Source organism: Schistocerca serialis, chromosome 1 (genome assembly GCF_023864345.2).
Source record: "Schistocerca serialis cubense isolate TAMUIC-IGC-003099 chromosome 1, iqSchSeri2.2, whole genome shotgun sequence".
Classification (NCBI taxonomy): domain Eukaryota; kingdom Metazoa; phylum Arthropoda; class Insecta; order Orthoptera; family Acrididae; genus Schistocerca; species Schistocerca serialis.
This window is the reverse complement of record NC_064638.1, coordinates 950744695-950769219: the sequence shown is the minus strand read 5'-3', so window position 1 is coordinate 950769219 and position 24525 is coordinate 950744695. Positions and strand designations below refer to the sequence as shown.

Below are 24525 nucleotides of genomic sequence, written 5' to 3'. Positions count from 1 at the left end.
CTTCAACTGTCACAATTTTATCAGTAAACTGTCGAAGTATTTGTAATAAAGTTCCCGAATTTACTGCCCTCCAGGAAAGTACTCATGCTCAAATTATTCTTGGGACTGAGAGCTGGCTGAAACCTGAAGTGGAAAGCTCCAATATATTTATCGAGTCATGGAATGTATATCAGAAAGACAGATTAGAGGTCAAAGGAAGGGGAGTTTTCATTGCAGTTGACAAAAATATTGTCTCCATTGAGGTCAACTCTGAGTGTAACAGTGAAATTGTCAGGTCACATATAACAGGAGTACGTGAAAATAAAACAGTGGAAAATCTAGGATGCAATGTAACTATGTTATGAATAGGAAAGTTGCTACTCACCATATAGAGGAAATGCTGAGTTGGCAGATAGGAACAACAAAAAGACTGCACAATATAAGCTTTCAGCCAACAAGGCCTTTGTTGAAAATAGATGACACACACACACACACACACACACACACACACACACACACACACACACACACACACATGCAAAGCAACTCACACACATGACTGCAGCCTCTGGAAGCCACATGGCTTCAGCTGCCAGAGGCTGCAGTCATGTGTGTGTGAGTTGCATTTTCTTGAGTGTGTGTGTGTGTGTGTGTGTGTGTGTGTGTGTGTGTGTGTGTGTGTGTTTGTGTGTGTGTGTGTGTTTGGCCAAAAGTTGGTATTGTGACAGTCTTTTTGTTGTGCCTATCTGTGACTCAGCATCTCCACATTAAGGTGTAGGTGAAAATAAGTTAGTTGTTGGAAATTTTTACCAGCCGCTCAATTCCTCTGTGGCAGTTCTAGTGTCATTCAAAGAAAGTCTATACTCAGATCATTCAATACTAGCTGGAGGTGACTTTAACCTGCTGAGTATAGACTGGTATGTCTATGGATTTGTTGGGCGGGGGGGGGGGGTTAACTGGAAATATCTTAAACCTTGTAGCTACAAATAACGAATAGGCCGGAACTTACCAACAATGTCAGTATAGAAATGGGACTTAGTGATCATGATGTCATTATAGTAACTATGATTATGAAAGTTAATAAATCAGTCAAAAAGACTAGGAGAGTGTTTCTGATACATAGAGCCGATGAGCAGTTACTAACATTTTACTTAGACAGTGAATTGGTATCACTTAATACCAGTAACACGGATGTAGAGGAATTATGGGCAGAGTTTAAGCAGATTGTAAATCGTGCTCTGGAGAGTTACATGTACATATCTAGTAAGTGGATAAATAGTGGAAAAGATGCCCCATGGTTTAATAATGAAATTCATAAGGTGCTGAGGAAGCAGAGGCTGTTGCACTCTTTAAGTTCAAAAGGTGATGCACAAGGGATGACAACCAAAGGTTAGTAGAGATTTGTGCATCTGTGAAAAGATCTGTGTGTTAAGCATACAACAACTATCACCATCACACCTTGGCAAAAAATCTGGCAGAGAACCTGAGAAAATTCTGGTCATAAGTAAAAACTCTAAATGGGTATAAGGCTTCCATTCAGTCCCTTGTTGACCAGTCTGGTGTGGCAGTTGAAGATAGTAAAACGAAAGCAGAAGTTTTAAATTTCATATTCAAGAAATTGTTCATGCAGGAGAACTGTACAAACATACAGTTATCTGACCATTGGACAGACTCCCATATGGATGACATAGAAATAAGCATACCTGGCATAGAGATGCAACTGAAGGATTTGCAAAGAAATAAATCACCAGGAATCCCAGTTCACTTTTACAAAGAGTACTCTACATCATTGGCCCATTACCTAGCTTCCATTTATCATGAATCTCTTGCCTAGTACAAATCCCCAAGTAGCTGGAAAAAAGCGCAAGTGACTCCAGCATATAAGAAAGGTGAAGGAATGGACCTGCAAAATTACAGACAATATCCCTAACCTGTGCTTGCTGCAGAATCCTTGAACACATTCTCATTTGAATATAATAAACTTTCTTGAGGCTAAGCAAGTTATGTCCATGGATCAGCATGGTTTTAGAAAGCATGCCCTCTTCTCACATGATATACTGAGAATTATGGATGAAGGGCAACAGGCAAATTCCATATTTCTAGATTCCGGAAAGCAGGCTGTTAATGAAGGTACAAACATATGGAATAATTTCACAGATATATAAGAGGCTTGAAAACTTCTTAAATAATAGAACCAAGCACTTTGTACTGGACAACATGTGTTCATCAGAGGCAAGGATATCATCAGGACCGCCCCCAGGAAGTGTGATGGACTGCTGTTGTTCTCTATATACATAAATGACTTGGCAGACAGGGTGGGCAGCAATCTGCAGTTGTTTGCTGATGATGCCATGGTGTACAGTTAGGTGTCGAAATTGAGCAACTGTAGGAAGATACAAGACAACTTATTCAAAATTTCCACTTGGTGTGATGAATGACAGCTATCCCTAAATGTGGAAAAATGTAAATTAATGCGAATGGGTAGGAAGAACAAACCTGTAATGTTCAGATATACTATTACTAGTGTCCAGCTTGACACAGTCAAGTCATTTAAATAGTTGGGCGTAACATTGCAAAGTGACATAAGGTGGAAAGGGCATGTGAAAACTCTGGTAGAAAAGACAAATGGTCAACTTCAGTTTATTCAGAGAATTTCAGGAAAGAGTGGTTCACATGCAAAGGAAACCACATATAGGATGCTGATGCAACCTGTTCTTGAGTACTCCCCAAGTGATTAGAATCCGTACCAGGTCAGATTGAAGGAAGACATCAAAGTAAATCAGAGGAGGGCTCCTAGATTTGTTACTGGTAGGTTTGAATGAAACAGAAGTTTATGGAGCTGTTTTGGGAACTCATATGGGAACCCCTGGAGGGAAGGTGGCATTCTTTTTGGGAAATACTATTAAGAAAATTTAGAGAACCGGCAGTTGAAGCTGCCTGCTGGACAGTTCTGCTCCCACCAATAGACACTGCACGTAAGGACTATGAAGGTAAGACACAAGAAATTATGGCTCATACGGAGGTGTACAGACAGTCGTTTTTCCCATCACTCTATTTGCGAGTGGAACAGGAAAGGAAATGACAAGTAGTGGTACAGGCTACACTCCGCCATGCACCTCACATTGGCTTGTGGAGTAAATAGATGTAAATGTAGGAACATCCAATGCTGTTCTGTGTGCATATATGTGTGAGTTACCAGCAGATGGTGTGGTGGAGGTCTCACTGTGCACACAACTCCCACAGGCAGTCTCCAGTGGCTGGCTCATGCTGATACAGATGTCAGCCAATTCAAACATGAATGTGCAATGGCACACTCAGCACATTCACACTCACATGCATTAGTTGCATAATACAGCAATATTTCTCATGCCTGCTATTTTCATAGTTAGTATTCTTTGCAATGTCATCCTAGTTTATATTAAAAATAGTTCCAGAAACTTTAACATCTTTCTTGAGGTAGCTTGTTTCTCATAGATTACTATCTAATGTTGCTGGTAAGTTTCATTTCATTGACTAAGAATATTGCCACTATTTTTTCTACAGGTTCCAATAAGTGTATTTTGTCTTCATATATTAATCTAAAAATTTCAGGTGTTAAATTATGCCATAGATCCATAGTGAGGAGATCCCCAAGGATGTAGAATGTGTCATGAAACAAAAAAACATAATATACATTTACAAAGAAAAAAATACATGGTAAGGTTTGTTCCACTGATCCCAACTGAAATGGTCCTCATGGATGTGGAAAACAATCTTATACATATTTTCATTTAAAAAGTAATAACAAACTTTTCACATAACATGTAAATTTTCAGTACCCCAAGGTATAGATGATAGTTCTTAGGCTTTTGTAGCCAGTCATATTACTGCACTGGAGATGTAAAGAAGTCATATTTGGTGTAATACAAAAAATGTGATGTTATTAATACTATATACACTGCAGTGAATTCTACTAAGAAATTCTTCAGTGGAGTAGATGTAAGTGGCCAACAAAAGGTAGTGTTAATCTGTTCATAAAGCTTGTTGGTGCTGGTGATTTTAATCTAGATTTTCTTCAGAACTCGTCCAGTAATCAATTGTTAGTATTAGCAACACTATCATTCAATTTAATTCCTGCCATAAACTTTCTAATTAGGGTAACTAACTGTCATAAACAGCAATGATAATATCTTTATAAAAAGGTCTAATGAACTAACAGTCTGTTAAATGTTAATACTGAACAGGATATAAAATCTATTAAATTGGAATTCAAGAGGGCAGACAGTGAACCAAAACTGAATTATTTTAGGAAACTCCTCAAAGGTATGGAGTGATTGATACAGTACTCATGGCATGAATGAAAAGTGCAACACTTTTAATAAAGTAATTAACATATTTTAAGACTGTTTACCCCAAAACTAACCCAGATTAGACCCAAGCCTACAAATAAGGCAAGGATCTTGTAAAACAGAAAAAGAAATTGTATCTGTCAGTCAGAAACAGCTCTGATCTTGATGCTGTAGCACATTACAAGACATACTGCAAAATTTTAAAGCTTGTAATATGGACACTGAAGCAAATGCATTACAAAAAAAAGATAATCATATAAGATAACAGTACAAAGACAATAAGGGATTTTGTGAAGGAGGTGACTGGTAGAACCAGATATGAAGGGGAGCACATAGCATTAAAAGTAAATGATACATTAGTAACAGATTTGTGCAGTATTGCAAAAAATTTAATAATCATTTCAAATGTGTTACTGAAAAGCTGAGACTGTCAGGTTTAGTAGAGGCTGTCATGGAATATCTCAGACCAGTTATTACAAATAACTTCCACACTACACCAGTAGGAGAAGTCCAACATAAAATCTTTAAAATCAAAAAATTCTAGTGGTTATGATAGAAATCAAGAATTTTAATTAAAGATAATGCTTCTAAGTTGTAACATATTGAGTTGTCAATGTGAACAGCTGTTAACGAGTGGAACTTCTCCTGAATGGCTGAAATATTTTAAAGTTAAGGCATTGTTTCAGAAAGGAGATGAAGTAATACCATCATTTTTCCATTCACTTCTGCCTTTGCTAACATTTTAGAAATGGCAGTATATAATTGACTTCTTAGTCATCTAACAGCAAATTATATATTGTCAAAGTCACAGATCAGATTACTAAAAGGTTCTAATATTGAGAACACTATCTTCACATACATTGGGAATGTACTTGATTTGATAGACAACAAATTATACACTAATTGTAAATTTTGTACTCTGTCAAAGGCATTTGATATGTAAATCACAGAATACTTTTAAACAAATTATAACATAATGGCATAACAGGAAATGCTGCAAAATGGTTGAAATCTGATATCTCTGATAGAAAATAAATGTTTTCATTAAGAAAGAGGCACATATCAAGCCATTAGTCAGTATCCAGCTGGGAATTAATTACATGTTGTGTCCCACAATAATTCAACTTAGGGCCCTTACTTTTTCATGTGTACATCAATGACCTTTCATCTGTAACATTACCAGAGGACAAGTTTGTTTTGTTTAGATATGATAAAAACATTGCAAAAAATTACAGATCAGGTATTGTCTTAGAAAGATTGACTAATAAAATTTTCATGGACATTGATAAATTGTTCCCTTTGAAATCTGACAATATTATGAAAAGGACAGATCACTATTCACCACACAGCAGAGATGTTGTGTCACAGACAGGCACAACTTAAAGACTACTAAACACATTCCTCAGCATTTGGTCTGAAGACCTTCTTCTGAAATAGATAACTCACGCGCGCACACACACACACACACACACACACACACACACACACACACACACACACACACACACACACACGTACATTATGTAAATGCAACTCTCACACACATGACCACTTTCTCTGGCTGCCAGGGTCAGACTACAAGCAAATGCGCATGATGAGAGAAGCAATCTGGGTGATGGGGGTAAGGAGGAGGTTGCGGTGGGGTGTAGAGGGAGAACAGAGTACGTGAGAGTACATGTGGGAAACAGTAAAGTGCTATCTATAAGAGCATAGAAGCGTAAGGCAAGGTGGAGAGATGGTGGGGCAATTAAGTGCAGTCAGAAGGTTAAACAGAGGGTGGGTATGAGCAGAAAAGGAGAGAAGTAAAACACTGTGGGTGGGCTTGTGGAATAAAAGGCTGACTTGTGGGAACAGGGTAGGGATAGGTGAACCAAGGACAATGACTAACAAACGTTAAGGCCAGGAGAGTTACGGAAACATAGGATAAACTGCAACAAAAAATCTCACCTGTGCAGTTCAGAAAAGCTGGTTTTGGTAGGAAGGATCTAGATGGCACAGGCTGTGAATCAGTCATTTAAATAAATAACGTTATGATGGGCAGCAAGCTCAGCAACTAGATGGTCCAATTGTTTCTTGGCCACAGTTTATCAGTGGCCATTCATGCTGACAGACAGCTTGTTGTTTGTCAATCCCACGTAGAACGAGGCACAGTGTTTGCAGCTTAGCTTGCAGATCACATGACTTATTTTGCAGATATTCCTGCCTTTGATGGGATAGGTGATTCTTGTGACCAGACTAGATTAGGTGGTGGTGGGATGATGTATGGGATGCATGCTATCCATTGCAGTGTTCTTCATTTTAATGACTGCTTTACAACATGTGCCATCTGGATTTTTCCTACCAACACCAGCTTTTCTGAATTGTGCAGGTGGGTACTCTTGTTGCAATTTATCCTATGTTCCTATAACCCTCCTGGCAGCAACCTTTGTTAGTCTTTGTCCATGGTCCACCTATCTCTACCCTGTTCTCACTTCACAGCCGTCTGTTCCACAAATGCATCCATAGTCTTTTTGATTCTCTCTTTTTCCACTCCATCCCACCCTCTGTCTAATTTCCTGGCTGCACCTAGTTACACTACCCATTCTCCACCTCATCCCTGTATGCCCCCACAAAGAGCACTTTACTGCCTCCCACCCACACCCTTGTCTCCTTTCTCCTCCCTGCCGCAGCCTCCTCTTTACCCCCACCACCCAGACTGCTTCTCCCATCACCCACATTTGCTCACAGTCTGCCCATGGGAGCCAAAGACAGTGGTCATGTGTATGAGCCATGTTAGTGTGTATGTGTGTGTGTGTGTGTGTGTGTGTGTGTGTGTGTACATTGTCTCTTTTGGAAGAAGGCCTTCTGGCCAGAAGCTAATGTGTTTAGCAGTCTTTTTGTTGCGCCTACTTGTGACTCAACATCTTCGCTATATGGTGTGTAGCACTCTATCCTTTTCATCATATTTTAATTATTTGATCCTACCCAATTCTTTGTTATTAAACTTTGAGGAACCATTCTAAATGCAGTTCAGAACTTGTAAGAGGTTTCCCCATGAGTATATGCCTAAAATATGGTGACAAAAAATAGAATAAATCGACAGTGTTAAATTCTTGGGATTACAGATTGATGATAAATTCAACCGAGAGAAGCATGCTGGTACCACAGAATGCTGAAACACCTACACATATATCTATTTGCATTATGTATGCTGTCAGATATGAGTGATATAAAAATGATTTAGCCGACATACATGTTACTTTCATTCCACAAAGTTATACAGGGATTATTTTTTTGGGTAACTCATCAATCTGTGTTTAAATTTTCTGGGTCCAAAAATGTGTAATACAATTTGTTTGTAACTTGAACTCCAAAACATCTCCAGAGGTTGATTTAGGGACCTAGGGATGTTACTTGCTGCTTCCCAGAAGGCCTATATTTACTCCTTGATGAAATTTGTCATTAAAATGTATCTTTTTTCAAACTACCAGCTCAGTTCACTTAGTCAGTTCAAGAAATAAGAATAATCTTCACAAAGATTTGAAATCTCTTATTTTGGTCCAAATAGGTTATCATTCTTCAGGAACACACATTTTCAAGAACTTCCCAGCAGCCATAAAAAGTTTAAATGCTAATATAGTTCATTTTATGGGCAGCCTTAGGGATTTCTTGGTGACCAACTCCTACTACTCCACTGATGCAGTTATGTGATCATTGTAAGTAAGCATTGTAAAACAATTTTTCTGTTTGCTGTCACATGGCTACAATAGCCTTAGAATTATAATATGTATCTGTGTATATCGAACATTTACATGTCTTGTGGGAAGTTCTTTTTTAGGTTTTAAATGAAAATATGTTTAACATTTTCATCCTCCTCCCCCCCTCCCCCCCCCCCCCCCCCCCACCACCACCACACACACACATCCACATCAACCATTTCCCTTGTTTACATAGGATCTGTGGGAGGTTGTAAATATTTATTGATTATTTTTGTTTTTCAGACAAGTTCTACATCTTATAGCATCTCCTCAGTATGTACTATAAGAATGAAAAGTACATCAATTGAGTCAAATTTTTTTTAGACTCCTCTCAAATTATTCCATGTATTTTCAAAAATTTCATATATGAATAAACAACTAAATAATACTGATATTTCTCAGTGCATCATACCCAGTGCTTAATTCATCTTATCTTTTACATATAGATATCTAACTAAAGTTTTCAGTCACCCATGGTAAAACTATGTACTTTATTTAATTGCACAGACATATTGTACTAACAAAATAGATCAAAAAATACGTATTTTTCTCTCTGTCATTACCTACAATACAATATGGTTTAGATTATAGCTTCTTCCTTGGATCCACCCTTTGCACTCATAGAGTTGCACAACCTCATGGCATTCTGGAGATAAGATTTTCTAGTGTTTTTGCAGATTTTAGAGTCCAACAAATCTGTAGATTGGTCCAAAAATCTTCAACATTAGATGACCTCAGTTTTCTGATGTTCCTGTTGGGTTCATCTCTAAGAGTTCAATGGGATGTAAGTAAGGTGACTGACTTGGCCAACTGATATTCTTCAATTCTCCACATCTGTCTTTTCTATTAACATACCGCCTGCACAATTTAGAAGCATGTTTGGGAGCATGTCTTGCTGCATAGCAAACACATGGCCAATAAGTCTCTTGCCAGATGAAACTGCATTGTTGATAGTATCCTGTGATATGCTTCCTTCTTTAATGTTCCATTAATATTCAGGAGATCAGCAACTCTTATCACCTGCAAAACATACCCACACCATGACCGACCATCCCCTATGTTTCACTGTTGGTGCCACACACTGACTTTTCATATGTACTCAAAGAAGTCAATGAACAAACATTTGACTGTGGCTTCTGATACTTATAAACATAGATTTGTCCATGAATAACACCTTGGATCATTGTTGCATACTCCAATTCTTATGTTGCTGTGCCCATTGCAATCTTTTCACCTTATTATGTTTGTGTAAAGTTTTTTGGTTGCTATGCCCCCCTTTATACCTTGTTCATGATAACAGAGTTGTATAATTGAGACAGAGAGTGGACCTGCTTGCATACTGTTTATTTCCCTGGGAATTTCAGGTGCAGTATGAATTGTTTGATGTTTACTCTGGACCCATGTGAACTGATCTTTCATGTATGATGTTATTCAGGGTCTTCCTGACTGCAAAACATTTGCGTTGGTACCAGTTTGCTAGAACTGCTGCAATGATACACCAGTGCACATAGGCTATGCCAATTTTGTTGCTATTGTCCTACAAAAATAACAATGCAGAACTACAGAAACTGTTCAGTGTTATCTTTGCACTAGTTAGTTATTCTTCATTATACTGGTAATATTGAAAATACAGTAATTGTATTAAAAACTCTGCAGTGCATATAACAATCAGTTTTTAATGAAAATGTGAAATATATTAATAAATTTTACAATACAGATGTTGAGGAGATAAGCACAGATTTCCTAATAAACTTTTCTCTGCTATGATGTAGACTTGAAATTTGTGTCCAACACAGTTTTCTGGTGGATTTGTTCTTCATCATTTTCTTCTTCAGCATATCATAATAATCCTCTTAAAATAAGATAAATCTTTCATATCAAAAACATAATGTCACTTTTACATTCCAGAACACTGTTCCAGCTCATCTTGGTTGCAAGAATCATTGCTGTAGTGAAGGAATGTTTTCACCGTATGATGGATGTGGTGACTGTGAGACAAACTTCAATCTAGAGATGTGAGTGACAGTTTTATTTGCTCTGATAATTTCAGTGAAAAGATATTCATTTTCTCTTGCTATGATAAGAAAAAGTTATTGCCAACAAACTGTGGTTAAAAGGCCTCAAGGCATTGTTTCTCTTGAATATTTTCCTTCCAGTTATGCAGCAGTAATGAACATGTTAGACACAGGAAATGTGAATTACAAAACTAATCCTATTTCATAGTATGCTGCCTAATTCAGCATAATTCACTGAAGATGTGCAGAAATGAAATGTCCTCTTTCATGTAAGAGAACTTCAATTACATTATAAGCACATGAACAAATCATCTCAAAGCACCATTTAATATTTCAGCTCTTCATAAGCAAGTGTCGCTCTATGCAGTAAACACATTTCTTTATGCACCTAACTATTAATCTCAACAATGAAATTGCTTTTGCATCAAATCTAAATCTCAGGAGTTAAGGTTCAGTTTATGACCACCAAATTTTTCAGCAATATTGTACGTTAAATTCAATACCTTGTTTCTGTGCTCTTAAAGATTAGAAGAACAAGCAAAGTAGATATTGAGCCATCTGTCAGATAGGAACAACAAGATTTGTACGTCCTTTAAGTGAGTAGAAGGACATATGAACAAATGGGATTACCGCTTTTTCCTTACAGTCATTTTATGCTCTTTTAAAACAAACTGGGCCTAAACTTCACAAATTATGAATACAGTTATTCATATGACAGCTTTATGTATTCCGGGAATTATTGGCAGAGAATGTAATCAACATCTACTAACACAGAAAAAGCTTACTTCACTGACTGAAAATTCAGGAAGAAAGTACATTGAAGATAACTTAATTATTTTTTGCACATATTATTGAACTAGTGAACTCATCAGAGCTTTAGAATTGCTAAATTGGTCTTTTAATTTGATATGTGTCCTAATCTCCTTCTGCCCCCCCTCATTGTCTACATACTCTTCCCCCTCTCTTTGTCCATCCCCTCCTCCCTTCCTCTCTCTGTGCCTTCCCTCACCCCATTTCCCTGTTCATCTTCTTCCCACCTCTATGTTTGTTTCCTCCGTTCCCCTTCTCTGTCCATCTCCCCCCCCCCCCTCCCCCCTCCCAACCCCAATCCCCCACCCTCACTGAAATTGAGTCATTTTTTATTGTTATTACAAACAAAACCCTTGATTGGGAATTGAAGCCACTTAAAACGAGTGGGCAAATCAGTATTGATTATCTGTTTACTGTGTGTGAGAGAGACCTCTCTTGCAACTGGATCTGTGAGGACAGTAGCTTCAGTGACAGCATTTCACATAGTTTTAATCTGTGAATGGGTAGGATTATAAAGTCTTGGATGATTCAGATTCCAGATTCTTTTGTATACATTTTTTTGTTTGGTATAGAATGTGCTGTTTTGTTTTCTTCCCCTAGTCAGTTTTGACAGAGGATGGGTAATTTGTGTTTATGGCTTTTCAGCTTGTGATTAGAGCACTGCTATGGAATCTGAATTGTCTAAAACTTTATAATCCCACCCATTCACTGATTGGAGAAACAGTTTGTCTTATGGTTTAAATGCCCTGTTATTGTAATTAAAACTGAGTGCAAGAAAGGAAACTAAACTTCACATTTTCACAGCACAGCATTTTCTTTCTCACTGTCACTTTTAACAGAAAACTTGTACAGTGTTGTTTTAAAAATATATACTATGTCCATCTGAATATTTATTAGGGTACAATTTCAAAATTTGGAGTAACTCACTCAACAACTTTTTTGAGATTTTTGCTAACGACATTTCCACTTTACATATAATGAATATATTTATACATTACATAATTAAAAAAATATGTGTCCTATGTCTATCTGAGTGTTTATTACAGCATCATGCAAAAATGTAAAGTAAATTTACCAAGAAGTTTTAAATAATTTTGGTAACCACACTCAACAATATCTTGCCTTTATACAGTAGTTTAGAGTAATGTTTTTATTTGTTTCATTACTTCATATGAAGGTAGAAACTTTAAAAAAATGACATCTCAAACCATATCTTAAAGAGGGATATAGAAATTTTAGAAGCAAACATTTTTACAAACGTGTAATTATTAGTAATATATTTTCCAGGAGGAACTCTTATACCCCTGAAGTAATTGATTGGAATAAAGTAAATATTCCTCCAAAGTCAGAGTTATTCAAACTGCTGCTGTACAGGATTTCCAATTCAATGTAAGTTCCACTTATATTCCTTTTCTTACTGTTCCAATCAGACACTAAAGCAACTCTAAATTATTATTTTTATGCAGCAAGCCAGACTGCAAGGTGCTTATAGCTGGTGACCAGTTCAAATGTCATTCACTTGTACTTCAGAGCTATTCACTGTATTTTGATGACAGGGAGCCTGGAGAGCAGTTTGAATTGCCAAAGGTACTGTACTCTCTAATTAAAACTTTAAGTTGAAATTCAGCTTGACAAAATGTCCTCACATATGAGTTCTTAAATGCATATGGAACAGTTTTCAGTAGTTAGTTTTATGTTTCATGGATCAGTATGTGATTAAACATTATGATGTGGAATGAGTCATTTTGTGTCTTTAAAACAGACTTCATTAGGAAGTACATATATTTTGTGAGACTTGTCCTTGAAGCTCACTTAATAATAACAATTCTCCTTCTTGACAGTCATTAATCACTGATTAATTAATAACAGATAACAGTTACAAAATTAGAATAATGAAATCATGCCATGAGAGTCTAGTACCAACTTGCATTTAGAAATGATTCATTCTGTGATGAAATTCCCCACATTCACACTAATGTTAAATATTGTTCACACATGTGGCCCAATACATATTATATCACTTTAATTACGTATCTTAATGGCTTTAGCCAACTGTGAATGACAAAAATGATTGCCGTGCTGTGTACCCAAAATGAATGTCATGTATCTCATTGTTATAACCAGAGAGGTCCAACAACATGTTACAACAGCTCACAGAAACTGTATTTATTCTACAAACAATAGAGACACAGCAGTAGTAACTTCACATCTCCAGTACTTAAATTTTCAACTTTGGATTTCTTGTGCGTATGTAAAATCCATGGGTATAAACACAAAACAACCCCAACTGAAATATTAAATCATCCAACAAAGATTACTGATAGCAAGAAAAATCAGACAGTCATTAATATTGTGGCATACCTATAACTAATGTATATAAAGTACACTCAACATAACTTTAACCATGAAGAGATACATAATGTCAACATAATCATACATTTAGGAAGGCAATATCTAAGTAGATAACATATGAAGACATAAAAACTTGTCAGTGGAACACAGACATAAAGGAAACATAGAATAAATCCCATCTGACTTTGAAACTGTGACCACAATTAAATAAAAAAGAAGACAAGCACTTGTAAAGATACTAATTAATAAACCAAGGCCACTTTCATGCAAACACACTCAATTACTTCTGTATAATCACTCAGTCTTTATATAATTAAGTAGTACAACAGCAATGTCAGATAACTATAGCTTTAAAAGCGCCTGCCGCGGTGGCCGAGCGGTTCTAGGGGCTTCGGTCCGGAACAGTGCGACTTCTATTGTCGCAGGTTCAAATCCTGCTTCGGGCATGGATGTGTGTGATGTCCTTAGGTTAGTTAGATTTAAGTAGTTCCAAGTTCTGGGGGACTGATGACCTCGGATGTTAAGTCCCATAGTGCTCAGAGCCATTTGAACATTTAAAAGCTCTATTAGCTTAACTGACTTATGGCTCTTACTAATCAGTGCAGTCATTTAACATAACAACTGAGTCATGAATATTTGCCAAGAAAACTATTTTTTTTCATAAAAGATAATAAATTACATGAAACAGAGAGCAGATGATGTAGAAAACATGGTGCAGCAATATACAAATTATAGTAGAACAAGATAAATGGAGATATAATCAAACATTCTTAAATCATTACATTAAACAGTGTTCAGATAAAATTGTTTCATCAGAAAGAAGAACACTAAAATCTGTATCATTAAAATTACAAAAGTTCAAAATGTCGTAAAACTTGTCTTTATATTGATGCAGTTTAATGATGCACTATATAAATCATTACTTCATTATGATTTTAAACCTTTAATATACTTCACTGCAGATACTCATGTTGTTGTTGTGGTCTTCAGTCCAGAGTCTTGTTTGATACAGCTCTCCATGCTAGTCTATCCTGTGCAAGGTTCTTCATCTCCCAATACCTACTGCAACCTACATCCTTTTGAATCTGTTAAGTGTATTCATCTCTTGGTCTCCCTCTACGATTTTTACCCTCCGCACTGCCCTCTAATACTAAATTGGTGATCCCTTGATGCCTCAGAATATGCTCTACCAATCAGTCCCTTCTTCTAGTCAAGTTGTGCCATAAATTTCCCCTGGATGTGTACTGGTGATTCTTCAGTAACACAATCACTAAATCCGAAGCTAAACCGCTCAATATTTTCAAAACAACAAATTCTAGGTGTAAATAAACCACACCGAACCGAACGAGAGGGCCATTGTTGTTTTTGTGGTCTTCAGTCCAGAGACTGGTTTGATGCAGCTCTCCATGCTACTCTATCCTGTGCAAGCTTCTTTATCTCCCAGTACCTACTGCAACCTACATCCTTCTGAATCTGCTTGGTATATTCATCTCTTGGTCTCCCTCTACGATTTTTACCCCCCACACTGCCCTACAATGCTAAATTGGTGATCCCTTGTTGCCTCAGAACATGTCCTACCAACCCATCCCTTCTTCTAGTCAAGTTGTGCCACGAACTCCTCTTCTCGCCAATTCTATTCAATACATCCTCATTAGTTATGTGATCTACCCATCTAATCTTCAGCATTCTTCTGTAGCACCACATTTCAAAAGCTTCTATTCTCTTCTTGTCTAAACTATTTATCGTTAATGCTTCACTTCCATACATGGCTACACTCCATACAAATACTTTCAGAAATGACTTCCTGACACTTAAATCTATACTCAATGTTAACAAGTTTCTCTTCTTCAAAAACGCTTTCCTTGCCATTGCCAATCTACATTTTATATCATCTTTACTTTGACCATCATCAGTTACTTTACTCCCCAAATAGCAAAACTCATTTATTACTTTGAGCGTCTCATTTCCTAATCTAATTCCCACAGCATCACCCAATTTAATTCAACTACATTCCATTATCCTCGTTTTGCTTTTGTTGATGTTCATCTTAAATCCTCCTTTCATGACAATATCCATTCCATTCAGCTGCTCTTTCAGGTCCTTTGCTGTCTCTGACAGAATTACAATGTCATTGGTGAACCTCAGAGTTTTTATTTCTTCTCCATGGATTTTAATTCCAGCATTGAATTTTTCTTTTGTTTCCTTTACTGCTTGCTCAATATACAGATTGAATAACATCAGGGATAGGCTACAACCCTGTCTCACTCCCTTCCCAACCACTGCTTCCCTTTCATGCCCCTCGACTCTTATAACTGCTACCTGGTTTCTGTACAAATTGTAAATAGCCTTATGCTCCCTGTATTTTACCCCTGCCACCTTCAGAATTTGAAAGAGAGTATTCCAGTCAACATTGTCAAAAGCCTTCTCCAAGTCTACAAATGCTAGAAACGTAGGTTTGCCTTTCCTTAATCTATTTTCTAAGGTAAGTCTTAGGGTAAGTACTGGCTCATGTGTTCCAACATTTCTACAGAATCCAAAATGACCTTCCCCGAGGTCTGCTTCTAGTTTTTCCATTTGTCTGTAAAGAATTCGTGTTAATATTTAGATACTCATAGTTTGAGGAAATTGTAACATTGTTAGGTTTTCGTGAAACAAATGTCCCTCAGAGCAATATGAGTATGTTGGACTTTCGAGGCAGAAGCATTCTCATTGCGGAAGTCTTGCAGCACAACCATGACGCCATGATGCCAGGATAATGAGGACAGTGAGATGACTGTGGATTGGCAGTGGAAGTTATGGGTTTGATATCAGGCCGCGCAAATCACCACCAGCACTAAGTTCTTCATAGGCTTATTGCCACAGCACCATCAACCTGCCATCCACACCTCTTGCCACCAGCATTGCCAGCAGTGCCACGGCACTAGGCACTATCCAACCCGTACCAAAGAGCAGCAGGTCAAATCCCACATACAGCAGTCTTCAGGCTGCTGCATTGAATGCTTGTGGACCAGAAGGGTCATTCCGGGCACCGTCACTAAGGGTGAACTAGCATGCCACTGATGACATGATTGTAGTCTACAGAGGCCACCAGCTGCCCATGGACCAGCTGTCAGCAACATAAGGTGCCTATGCAGCTTTGTCTCATCAGGTCAGAAGCTGATGCCTGTGTGTCTGTACCAGCTAGAGTCAACAGAGTGAGATGTGTTTTGCCTCACTGAGGTATAAAAAAATCATTGACTGAAGTTGAAAGAAATATTCTCTATTGTCAGCAGTGTTTCCATTGGGTCCTCTGGCCTGTCATCACCACCACTCACCCCTCTCAGAGTGCAACTGCATTCATCGAAATAGTGTCAGCAGGGGATCTTCAAGTCTGTAACTACACCATTTAGTGACAGCAAACAACTGACTGTCATCCATGGTTGAAGAAGATGACTCAACTATTGAATGGTTGCAGATTCATTGACACATGCTGGAGTGAGTGCAGTTTTTCTGTTTTGTTTTTGTTTGACTGCAAGGTCATGGCAAGTCAGTGGGTTGTGCCAGGCATTGAGTTGCACTTATAAGTTCAGTAGGTGACAGGTGAACTCAGATGGTATTCTGAGTAGCCATAAATATAAGCATTAGTTTTCACCTGGTTGATATGGGCAATATGGGTATCATGTGTGAGAGGTATGACTCATTGTCAAGAAGTTTAAGATGGTAACCATGAGTAAAGATTCAGGAAGTGAAGCTCAGTTTGATCATTGTTTTGATATGTATAGTAACTTTGAGCAGCCACTAAGGCAAGAGTAGTTAAATGATAGTAAGGAGTAATGTGATAGTGTTACAGTTAAGTGTTTTTATGATTTGATTTTGTTTTTGTGGAGCAGGGGATGTGGCTCAGTATTCAAGCACATAAGGTAGTGATAAGCTAGGATAGGGGCATGCTTAATCTTTTTATGATTGTGTAATTGATAAGAAGTAATCATGCCATGATCAGTATCAAGGGGAGCAGGGTTTTCAACATTGCAAGGGGCTACCACAGAGAAGGTATTGAGAATTTTAAGAGGTGAAGCATGTAAGTTGTTAGTGGAGAAGGTAGAATTGTCTAAAATATTAGAAGCATTTGATGCTGAGATAAAGGAAATGGCTTATCCCAAAACTCTGGAGTATGGGGAGAAGTTGAAGAGAGAGCACAAGGCCTGGATAATGGAAAGTAGGCCTTAGGATGTGAGGAAATGTCGATTGTGGAAATAATGAAAAAAGTAAAAGAAAGGAATCAGAGAGAAGAGAGAAGGAGCAAGCTGAAAGGGAGAATGGTGTAAGGGCACAATGTCTCCTTCACATATGTTGATTTTATATCCGTGTTGTGAAGCTTCAAGTAAATGAACAAGCTGGATGAGTTGCAATCAGAGTGTTTCTTGTTAAGGAGATAATTATCTTTATTTCATTTTCAGCATTGTTTTGTTTTCATAGTCTGTGGTGGTTGTATTCTTGTCTGAGGTACTTCTTTTGAGCTATGTGCAGTGCCAAGAGCAGTTGGGCTGGCCATGACATCATTGCAAATAGCAGCAAAGAGACCCCAGGCAGGTGCAGCTCCCAAGGAATACTGAAGACTGGAACGTAGAGTTGGCAAGAATGTCAATGGGAAATTCAATTGTTTCTGGGTGAGAATGGAATTGTTCAATACTGATGGTCTATATTCACTTATGTTTATGAAGAAATAATAAATTGTTATTCTGTATTTATGGAATGGTGCTACTCCTGTAGCAGAGTAGTGTGATACAAAACAAAAAAAGATTTTGTCACGAGTCGGCTGATGTTTGCTCCACTGAAGGCACAAGATAGTGAAGATTCTTGCAGGAGCATGTTTTTGAATAATTTATGTGTTCCTTCAGAATGTCCATGTACTCTTAATGCCACTGAATATGTCAGTCATGGGTAAACTGAATTAACTGTAAATGGTGTCATAATGCAAGTTCCCAAGAATTTACATGGGCACAGGATAATGGCACTGCTGAAATTAAGATGAGTAATGTAGAAACATCATCTCCAATATCCAATGGAATTGTGGAATCTGAGATAGCAAGAACGAGTGTGAGCTGTACCAAAGTGATTAAGTGTGGGGATGGCAACATGGGTGATTTAAATGCAGTACTATCTGCCTAGTATTTCCTTAGAAGCAGGCTGAACAGACAGAAGAGAGGGAAGAGCAGACAGGTTCACAGAATGGGTGATCAAGTCAACAGGGCCGAATCTGCTTAGAAATGTATGCCAGAGGTTCAGGATGTAGCATGTATGCGAGTACTGGGTCACCGCCTTCCAAGTCAACAAGCTGATATGTGCAGAGAGCTGTTTACAGCATGAATAAAGTCTGACATATGTGAAGAGTATGAAATGAGTGAAAGGCACAAAGCGAACCTGAAAGTAAAGCTTCAGACTGATCACCACGTCAAAGTTGACCTTCAGTGGCAGAAAGCTGCTGCCATTGTAGAGCTGTCACAAGATTCTACTATTGTACAAGACAAACCAATTAAACCATCTAAAAACACATTAAGGAGTAATTTGTTTGGTATAGTGCCACTACGCACCAGGAAGTTGTTTTGGTTGAGCAGGAGTACCAGAAAACTAAGCTTTCTGAGAAGAATTTGGTTTTTAATGGGTCCTACAATATAAGGAATAAGTGGTACTCCTGTAGAACTGCTGTTTGTGGTAGCCTTATTTGTGATTTTTTTAATAAAAATAGAGTTTGGAGTATGTTGCCTTGGGAAGCTTAAGGACAAGAGTTGTTGCAAATGACAAAGTTCTAAAAGTTCTTATCAGACAGATAAGGTGCCAAGTTTAAGAGCTTAATGAAGCCTGACCATGTTTTGTTGAAGCTGATATGTTAAGAATAATGTATTGAGAAAAGGAAGAGTGTTGTTTTTAAGTTGAAAGTGTGGAATGGAGAGCTAGAAGTTTTTTGTACATAAGCATGGCAAGAGGCCTAGCAGTGAAATATTTTTCATAATATTTAAGTTAGTGAGCAGAGCAGGAGACCCTTGAGAAGTCTTGTGGGATCAAGTGACATTAAGCAGTGTGAGCAAGAGATGAGAAACATGTTTGTGGAGTTTAAAGATTAATATAGTGATTGTATAGTAGTTAAGAATGCTAGTAGTATGTACTTGTTAATCAGATTAAGGGTGAAAGTAATTTCAGTGGACAACCTGGCCAAAGCAAGATGGACGGATGAGGTCTTCATGAAGGGAGGGGAGGGAGCAGCATCGTGTTGCTATCCAATCTTTTAGCAAAATTAATAATAAGTAATGAGCAAGCCACCATGAAGTGTTGCATCAGCACAAGCAGGCTGGTAGCTGCAGTGTGTGGGTCAGAATAAACATGAAGATAAGGTGATAGTGATACGAAGTTAGTCACACTCAGCTGAAACCTGCACTCCGTAGTGGTAATAACCATACTGGGTGGGTCAATGTCCTCACATCAGGACAAGTCTCCTGTTACAGGCAATGTGACTAGGTGCCAGGCTTCAGGTAAACAAAGCAGCCATCAAAAACCAGCAACACCACCATGATGCCAGAGTCATGCTGGACAGTGAGAATACTGGGAGTCACTAGCAGCAACTATTGATTTTGAGACTGGGCTGCACCTGTCACTGTCAACCTTCTGTCTTGATTACACCTGCTACACCAGGAAGCACTGAGTTACAACCCCCCCCCCCTCCCCCCTTGCCCCATCCCCCCCATCCCCACCCCCACCACCAGAATGTAGTGCCACAGCACCGTCAATCCACTGGCCACCATCTGATTCCTGCCAGAGAGCAGTGAGTCAAATAACACACACAGCAGTCTCCGCACCACCACTGCAGTGAATGCATGTTGAAGTGAGGGGCTGTTCCAGAAATCATTACTGATGAGGAATAGCATGCCACTGATGTCAGGACTGTGGCCTGTGCCAGCCACTCACGAACCTGCCCTCTGCAATTCAGGGTGCCTGTGCAAGATTCTCTCACCAGGGTTGAAGCTGCCACGTATACATCAGCATCAGTCACGGTTAACAGATTGAGGTGTGTTCTGCTTCATTAAGCCACAAAAAAGTATTTACTGAAGTTGAATAAAGCATTGTCTATTATCAGCAGTGTTTCCACTGGTGCTTCACCCTGTCACCACCACCACTCACCACTCTGAGTGCAGCTCAGTTATACGGCAACAAAATACACATGCTGCACAGGGACAGAAGTTACTGTACTCACATCACAAGGCAGTCATTAGTTTTAATACTCAGCATGTGCTCCATGTGAGGAAAACAGAATATATGGCACAGCACTTTCTATAGTGAACTCCCTGTAGCCAACCAAGCCAATCTGTTTACGTGGAGATCAACGTATAGTGTACTATAGTCATGTAGGAAGTCCTTGAGTGTATGAAACATAACTCCAACTATTTATTGTTCTGCTCATCATGATGATAGAGTTTAATATTGTCTACATTAGTGCATTTGTTTCCTGTACCATACATTTTCCTGTTCCTACTGTTTTTTTTAATGATTGTATGTATGTATGTGGTTTTCTCAATCCCTAAAGGGAAGAGTGATGTACTTTCATCATGATGCATGAAATTCCAGAGTGTGTGCTTCCATACTGTGAGCTGCCAAAGAAACAGCATTATTTAAGAGATCAGAAACGAGTGCTCTGGCTGTCCATTATGCTGTATTACTGTTGTCCAGTCAATTTGTCCAGTACTATGCACAACCTGTATCTTATGTGTTGCTCTATGAAGTACTATGTTCCATGAATCATATTTGTTCTTGCTGTAACACCAACCTTGTTGTATACAGTGGAAGTAATGAACACATATCACATGGAAAGAAAATTGTCAGATGTGCAGAGTTGCAAAGATGCTAGAATTAAGATTGCAAATGAAGATTCATGTGTTCTCATCCTGATGAAGTTGAATCACTACAGGTATTGTTCACAGATTTGTCCCATTTCCTTGAATTATCAAGAAATTTATTTTCAGTAATTGCCTTTACTGTAGAAAGGGGAGTGGCAATATTTGACAAGAAAAAGGTGAAAATTGTGAAAGATGGAGGTGCTATTTTGGAAGGCAACACATCAGGAAATGGACTGTGCATCATTGACACCAGAAGTTAGTGTAAAAAAGAAGCACCACTGACAAAAAAGAAGAAAACCAATCAATGGCACAAAAAACCAGGACATCTTCATTTCATTTACCTGAAGAAAATATCAGAACTGTATGATGTTGGGGACTAAATTGTGTTGGAAGAGGACATGCCTTATTGTTCACACTGATATAGCTTTATGTGGTAAGGTAACTCCACCAACTTACATTGAAGAAGAATATTTTTCTTCACACAAAAGATGAAACAGAAGACCACATCAAGGAATATGTAAGTGAAAGTGGAACTGATTTCAATCTGCAGGCAAAAAAAAGTGAGGTGTGACAGAGGAAGAGAGTACAGAAGTGCTGATTTCAAGAAATGCTACAAAAACAGAGATACATTGATTGACTGCACTATTGAAGAATCTCTCCAATTGAATGGTAAGGCATAGAAAATAAATCTTTCTGTCATGAACAAATTAAGGGTTGTGTTGTTTGATGAAAAAATTGAAAACAAAATTTGGGGTTTTCCTGTTCTGGCTGCAGCTTGTTTCATGAAAAGCTGTCTGCTACAGCTGTTGATGTGATTCTAGCTCAAATTGGTGTGGCAGAAAAGCAAATTTGTTCAGATTGAGTATTTTTGGATCTGTGGCATTCACAAAATGACTTTGGTATTTAAAAAAAAACTGAGTGAAAGAAGTGAAAGAGATGTTCCTGTAGGGTTCCCTGTACTAGACTTACAAAAATTAAAAAAAAACTTTTTGCACACAGGAAGGTATCTTTTAAAAAAATCCTTATTGAAAGAAAAAACTTTCTATACTGTTGATGAATTTATAAACAGTGATGTATGTGATCTAGAAATTCAATTATAAACAAATTTCTGCTATTCTTTTTATCCATTAATTCAATTATGAACTGACAGCTTCCATTCTTATTATTTTTAAGATTGTGCGCAGAACAACTTTGTATACATAGTGTAACAAAATGTAATTATAAAATTGTCCAATTGCATACTGTGAAATACAACCTGTATTTCAAAAACATATAACATATATGTATATAACTGTATGGTGCCTTATGCAGCTTGAAAGCTATCTTCCGGGCCAATGAATAAATGAAGGAAAAAAAAAATGAATATACAGGCAAAGGCTATGTCATATGGAATCCTATGACTGTAAAGTTTTCTGAAATAAGAGATGTTTAGATTACTCATCAATATGAAAACATAAAAGAGGAAACTAAAGAAGAAGGATTCAATCTAACTGCAGAGAATCAAATTTTTGAAGGAGAAGAAAGAAGAAAATAACCAAAAGAAAGAAGAAAAGCACCTATAGAAAGAAGAAAAGAACCAGTAAAGTTAGAAGAGAAGAGCCAGAAGAGGAAAGAAGAGAAACTCTAGAAGAAGATAAAAATATAGTACAGCACTATTTCAGAACAATAACATACAAATCAGTCAGATAATCTTGCTTTGATCTACCTCTACAAGTATGGTAACACCTTATTCCTCACATACTCCTCCACATAAAAGACGTGAAGCATTCTTGTCTGCTCCACTACATTTTAAATTGAAATACTGCAAAAATTCCAAACATTTCTGGGAGAAATAAATATACTTTCATGTTTGAATGTCAATTAAAATAATTTTAATGGTTACTGGTATTTATTTTCCAGCAAGGATTTACAATAGTGTCTCTTGTTCTTGAGATTCCCAGACATTTGCACAGTTGTATTTTTATTTTTAATACAAATCTAATTATGTAATGTTCAAAATGCATCATTTTTTTCTGTTTGAGGATCATGTTACAACAAAGGCTTTTGCCACTATTTATAAGTGGATGATTTATCCAGATCCAGAAAGTCACCGTCTACTTACGAAAGAGAATATCCTTGAAGTATTTAAGGCAGCACAATTCCTTGGCATCAAAGGTAAGCCAGAAAAAGGTTCATCATGCAAGGCAGTAGGTAAGGTCTACATTAGTTCTAATAGAGTAGGGAAAAAATCTCGAAAACAGTGGTAAATTCGAAAAACAAAAAGCGATTGACATGAAAATGTAGTATTTTGTTCCCATAATTTTAAACTCTGTGTGAACAGTCCTCAGAAGGACCAGTGGTACTGCCTGACTGCCGTGTCATCCTCAGCTGTTGTCAGTTTTTGTGACCAGAGTTACTGCTTCTCAATCAAGTAGCTACTCAATTAGTCTCACAAGGGCTAAGTGCACACTGCTTGCCAGCAGTGCTCAACAGACCCAGACAATCAGCTGCGCAGCAACTAGCACAGCCTAACAGAACTTAACTTGGCTGATCTAATGGGAACCAGTGTTACCGCTGCAGCAAACCTGAGTGTTTCCATAAAACAGCAGTTTTAAAAATCAGCAGTGATGCATTCCCCTTTCCCATTCAAGGGCTAAGAGGCATATCAGTGACTGAAATTCACTATCACACACTCATACAAAAAATCATAAAATTAACTATGATATGTCATTATCCTAGTCACTGGAACAATTAAATCATCGACTTGATGACATCAAGTGCTCTCTGCAAAATGCATCATGATGGCACTGCCAACAAGATTTTGGAATGGATAGTTTTTGTGTGAAGTCAGTTTGTTACTTTTTTGATTTTGGTCAACTGTTGAATGCTTAAAACAGTGGAAGCTTCACACTGGAGTATCAATAGTGTAAGGAAATGATAGATTGCAATTCACCACAAAGATGACATGTTGAGTCACAGATAAGCACAATGAAAAGATATACACATTAGCTTTTGGTCAAAGCCTTCTTCAGAAAAGGGAACACACACATTCATTCATGCAAGCAAGCACACACTCATGACCAGTATTTCCAACAGTTCAGACTGGAGTGCATTCTTCCTTAAATTTTTGAGTGCTTAAAGTTTAGAATGTTCAGTGATGTCAGTTTTCATAGTACATGATTAAAGTCTTTCAAGGCTTGCTGTTTTTTATATATATATATATATATAAAAAATTGAATGTCTTGGCACTGCTCTATAATTGTGATAGTTGTGACATTTCTCCGTATCAAAGAAGCAGGCATTAGCTCTGATCAATTTTTATAATAAATAATGTTCCTGAGAAGTGAGTTTGTTTACATATTTCAAATTTTGCTCAGTTGTTGAATATTTAAAGTAGTAAGGTGTTTAGTGATATGTCTATTCATATTACATGAATAAAGTCTTAAAAATCTGAATGGGT

The 24525-nt window shown here is 37.6% G+C and overlaps 1 protein-coding gene across 1 annotated transcript in view; it reads left to right on the top strand.

Moving 5' to 3' along the window:
- The window catches only part of LOC126450820 (uncharacterized), a 194513-nt gene that overhangs the window by 56434 nt on the left and 113554 nt on the right, over nucleotides 1-24525 (top strand). The window contains exons 6-8 of the mRNA XM_050091029.1: nucleotides 12157-12258; nucleotides 12336-12456; nucleotides 23108-23240. Of these exons, the coding sequence (XP_049946986.1) occupies nucleotides 12157-12258; nucleotides 12336-12456; nucleotides 23108-23240 (356 nt within the window). The remainder of the gene's footprint in view (nucleotides 1-12156; nucleotides 12259-12335; nucleotides 12457-23107; nucleotides 23241-24525) is intronic.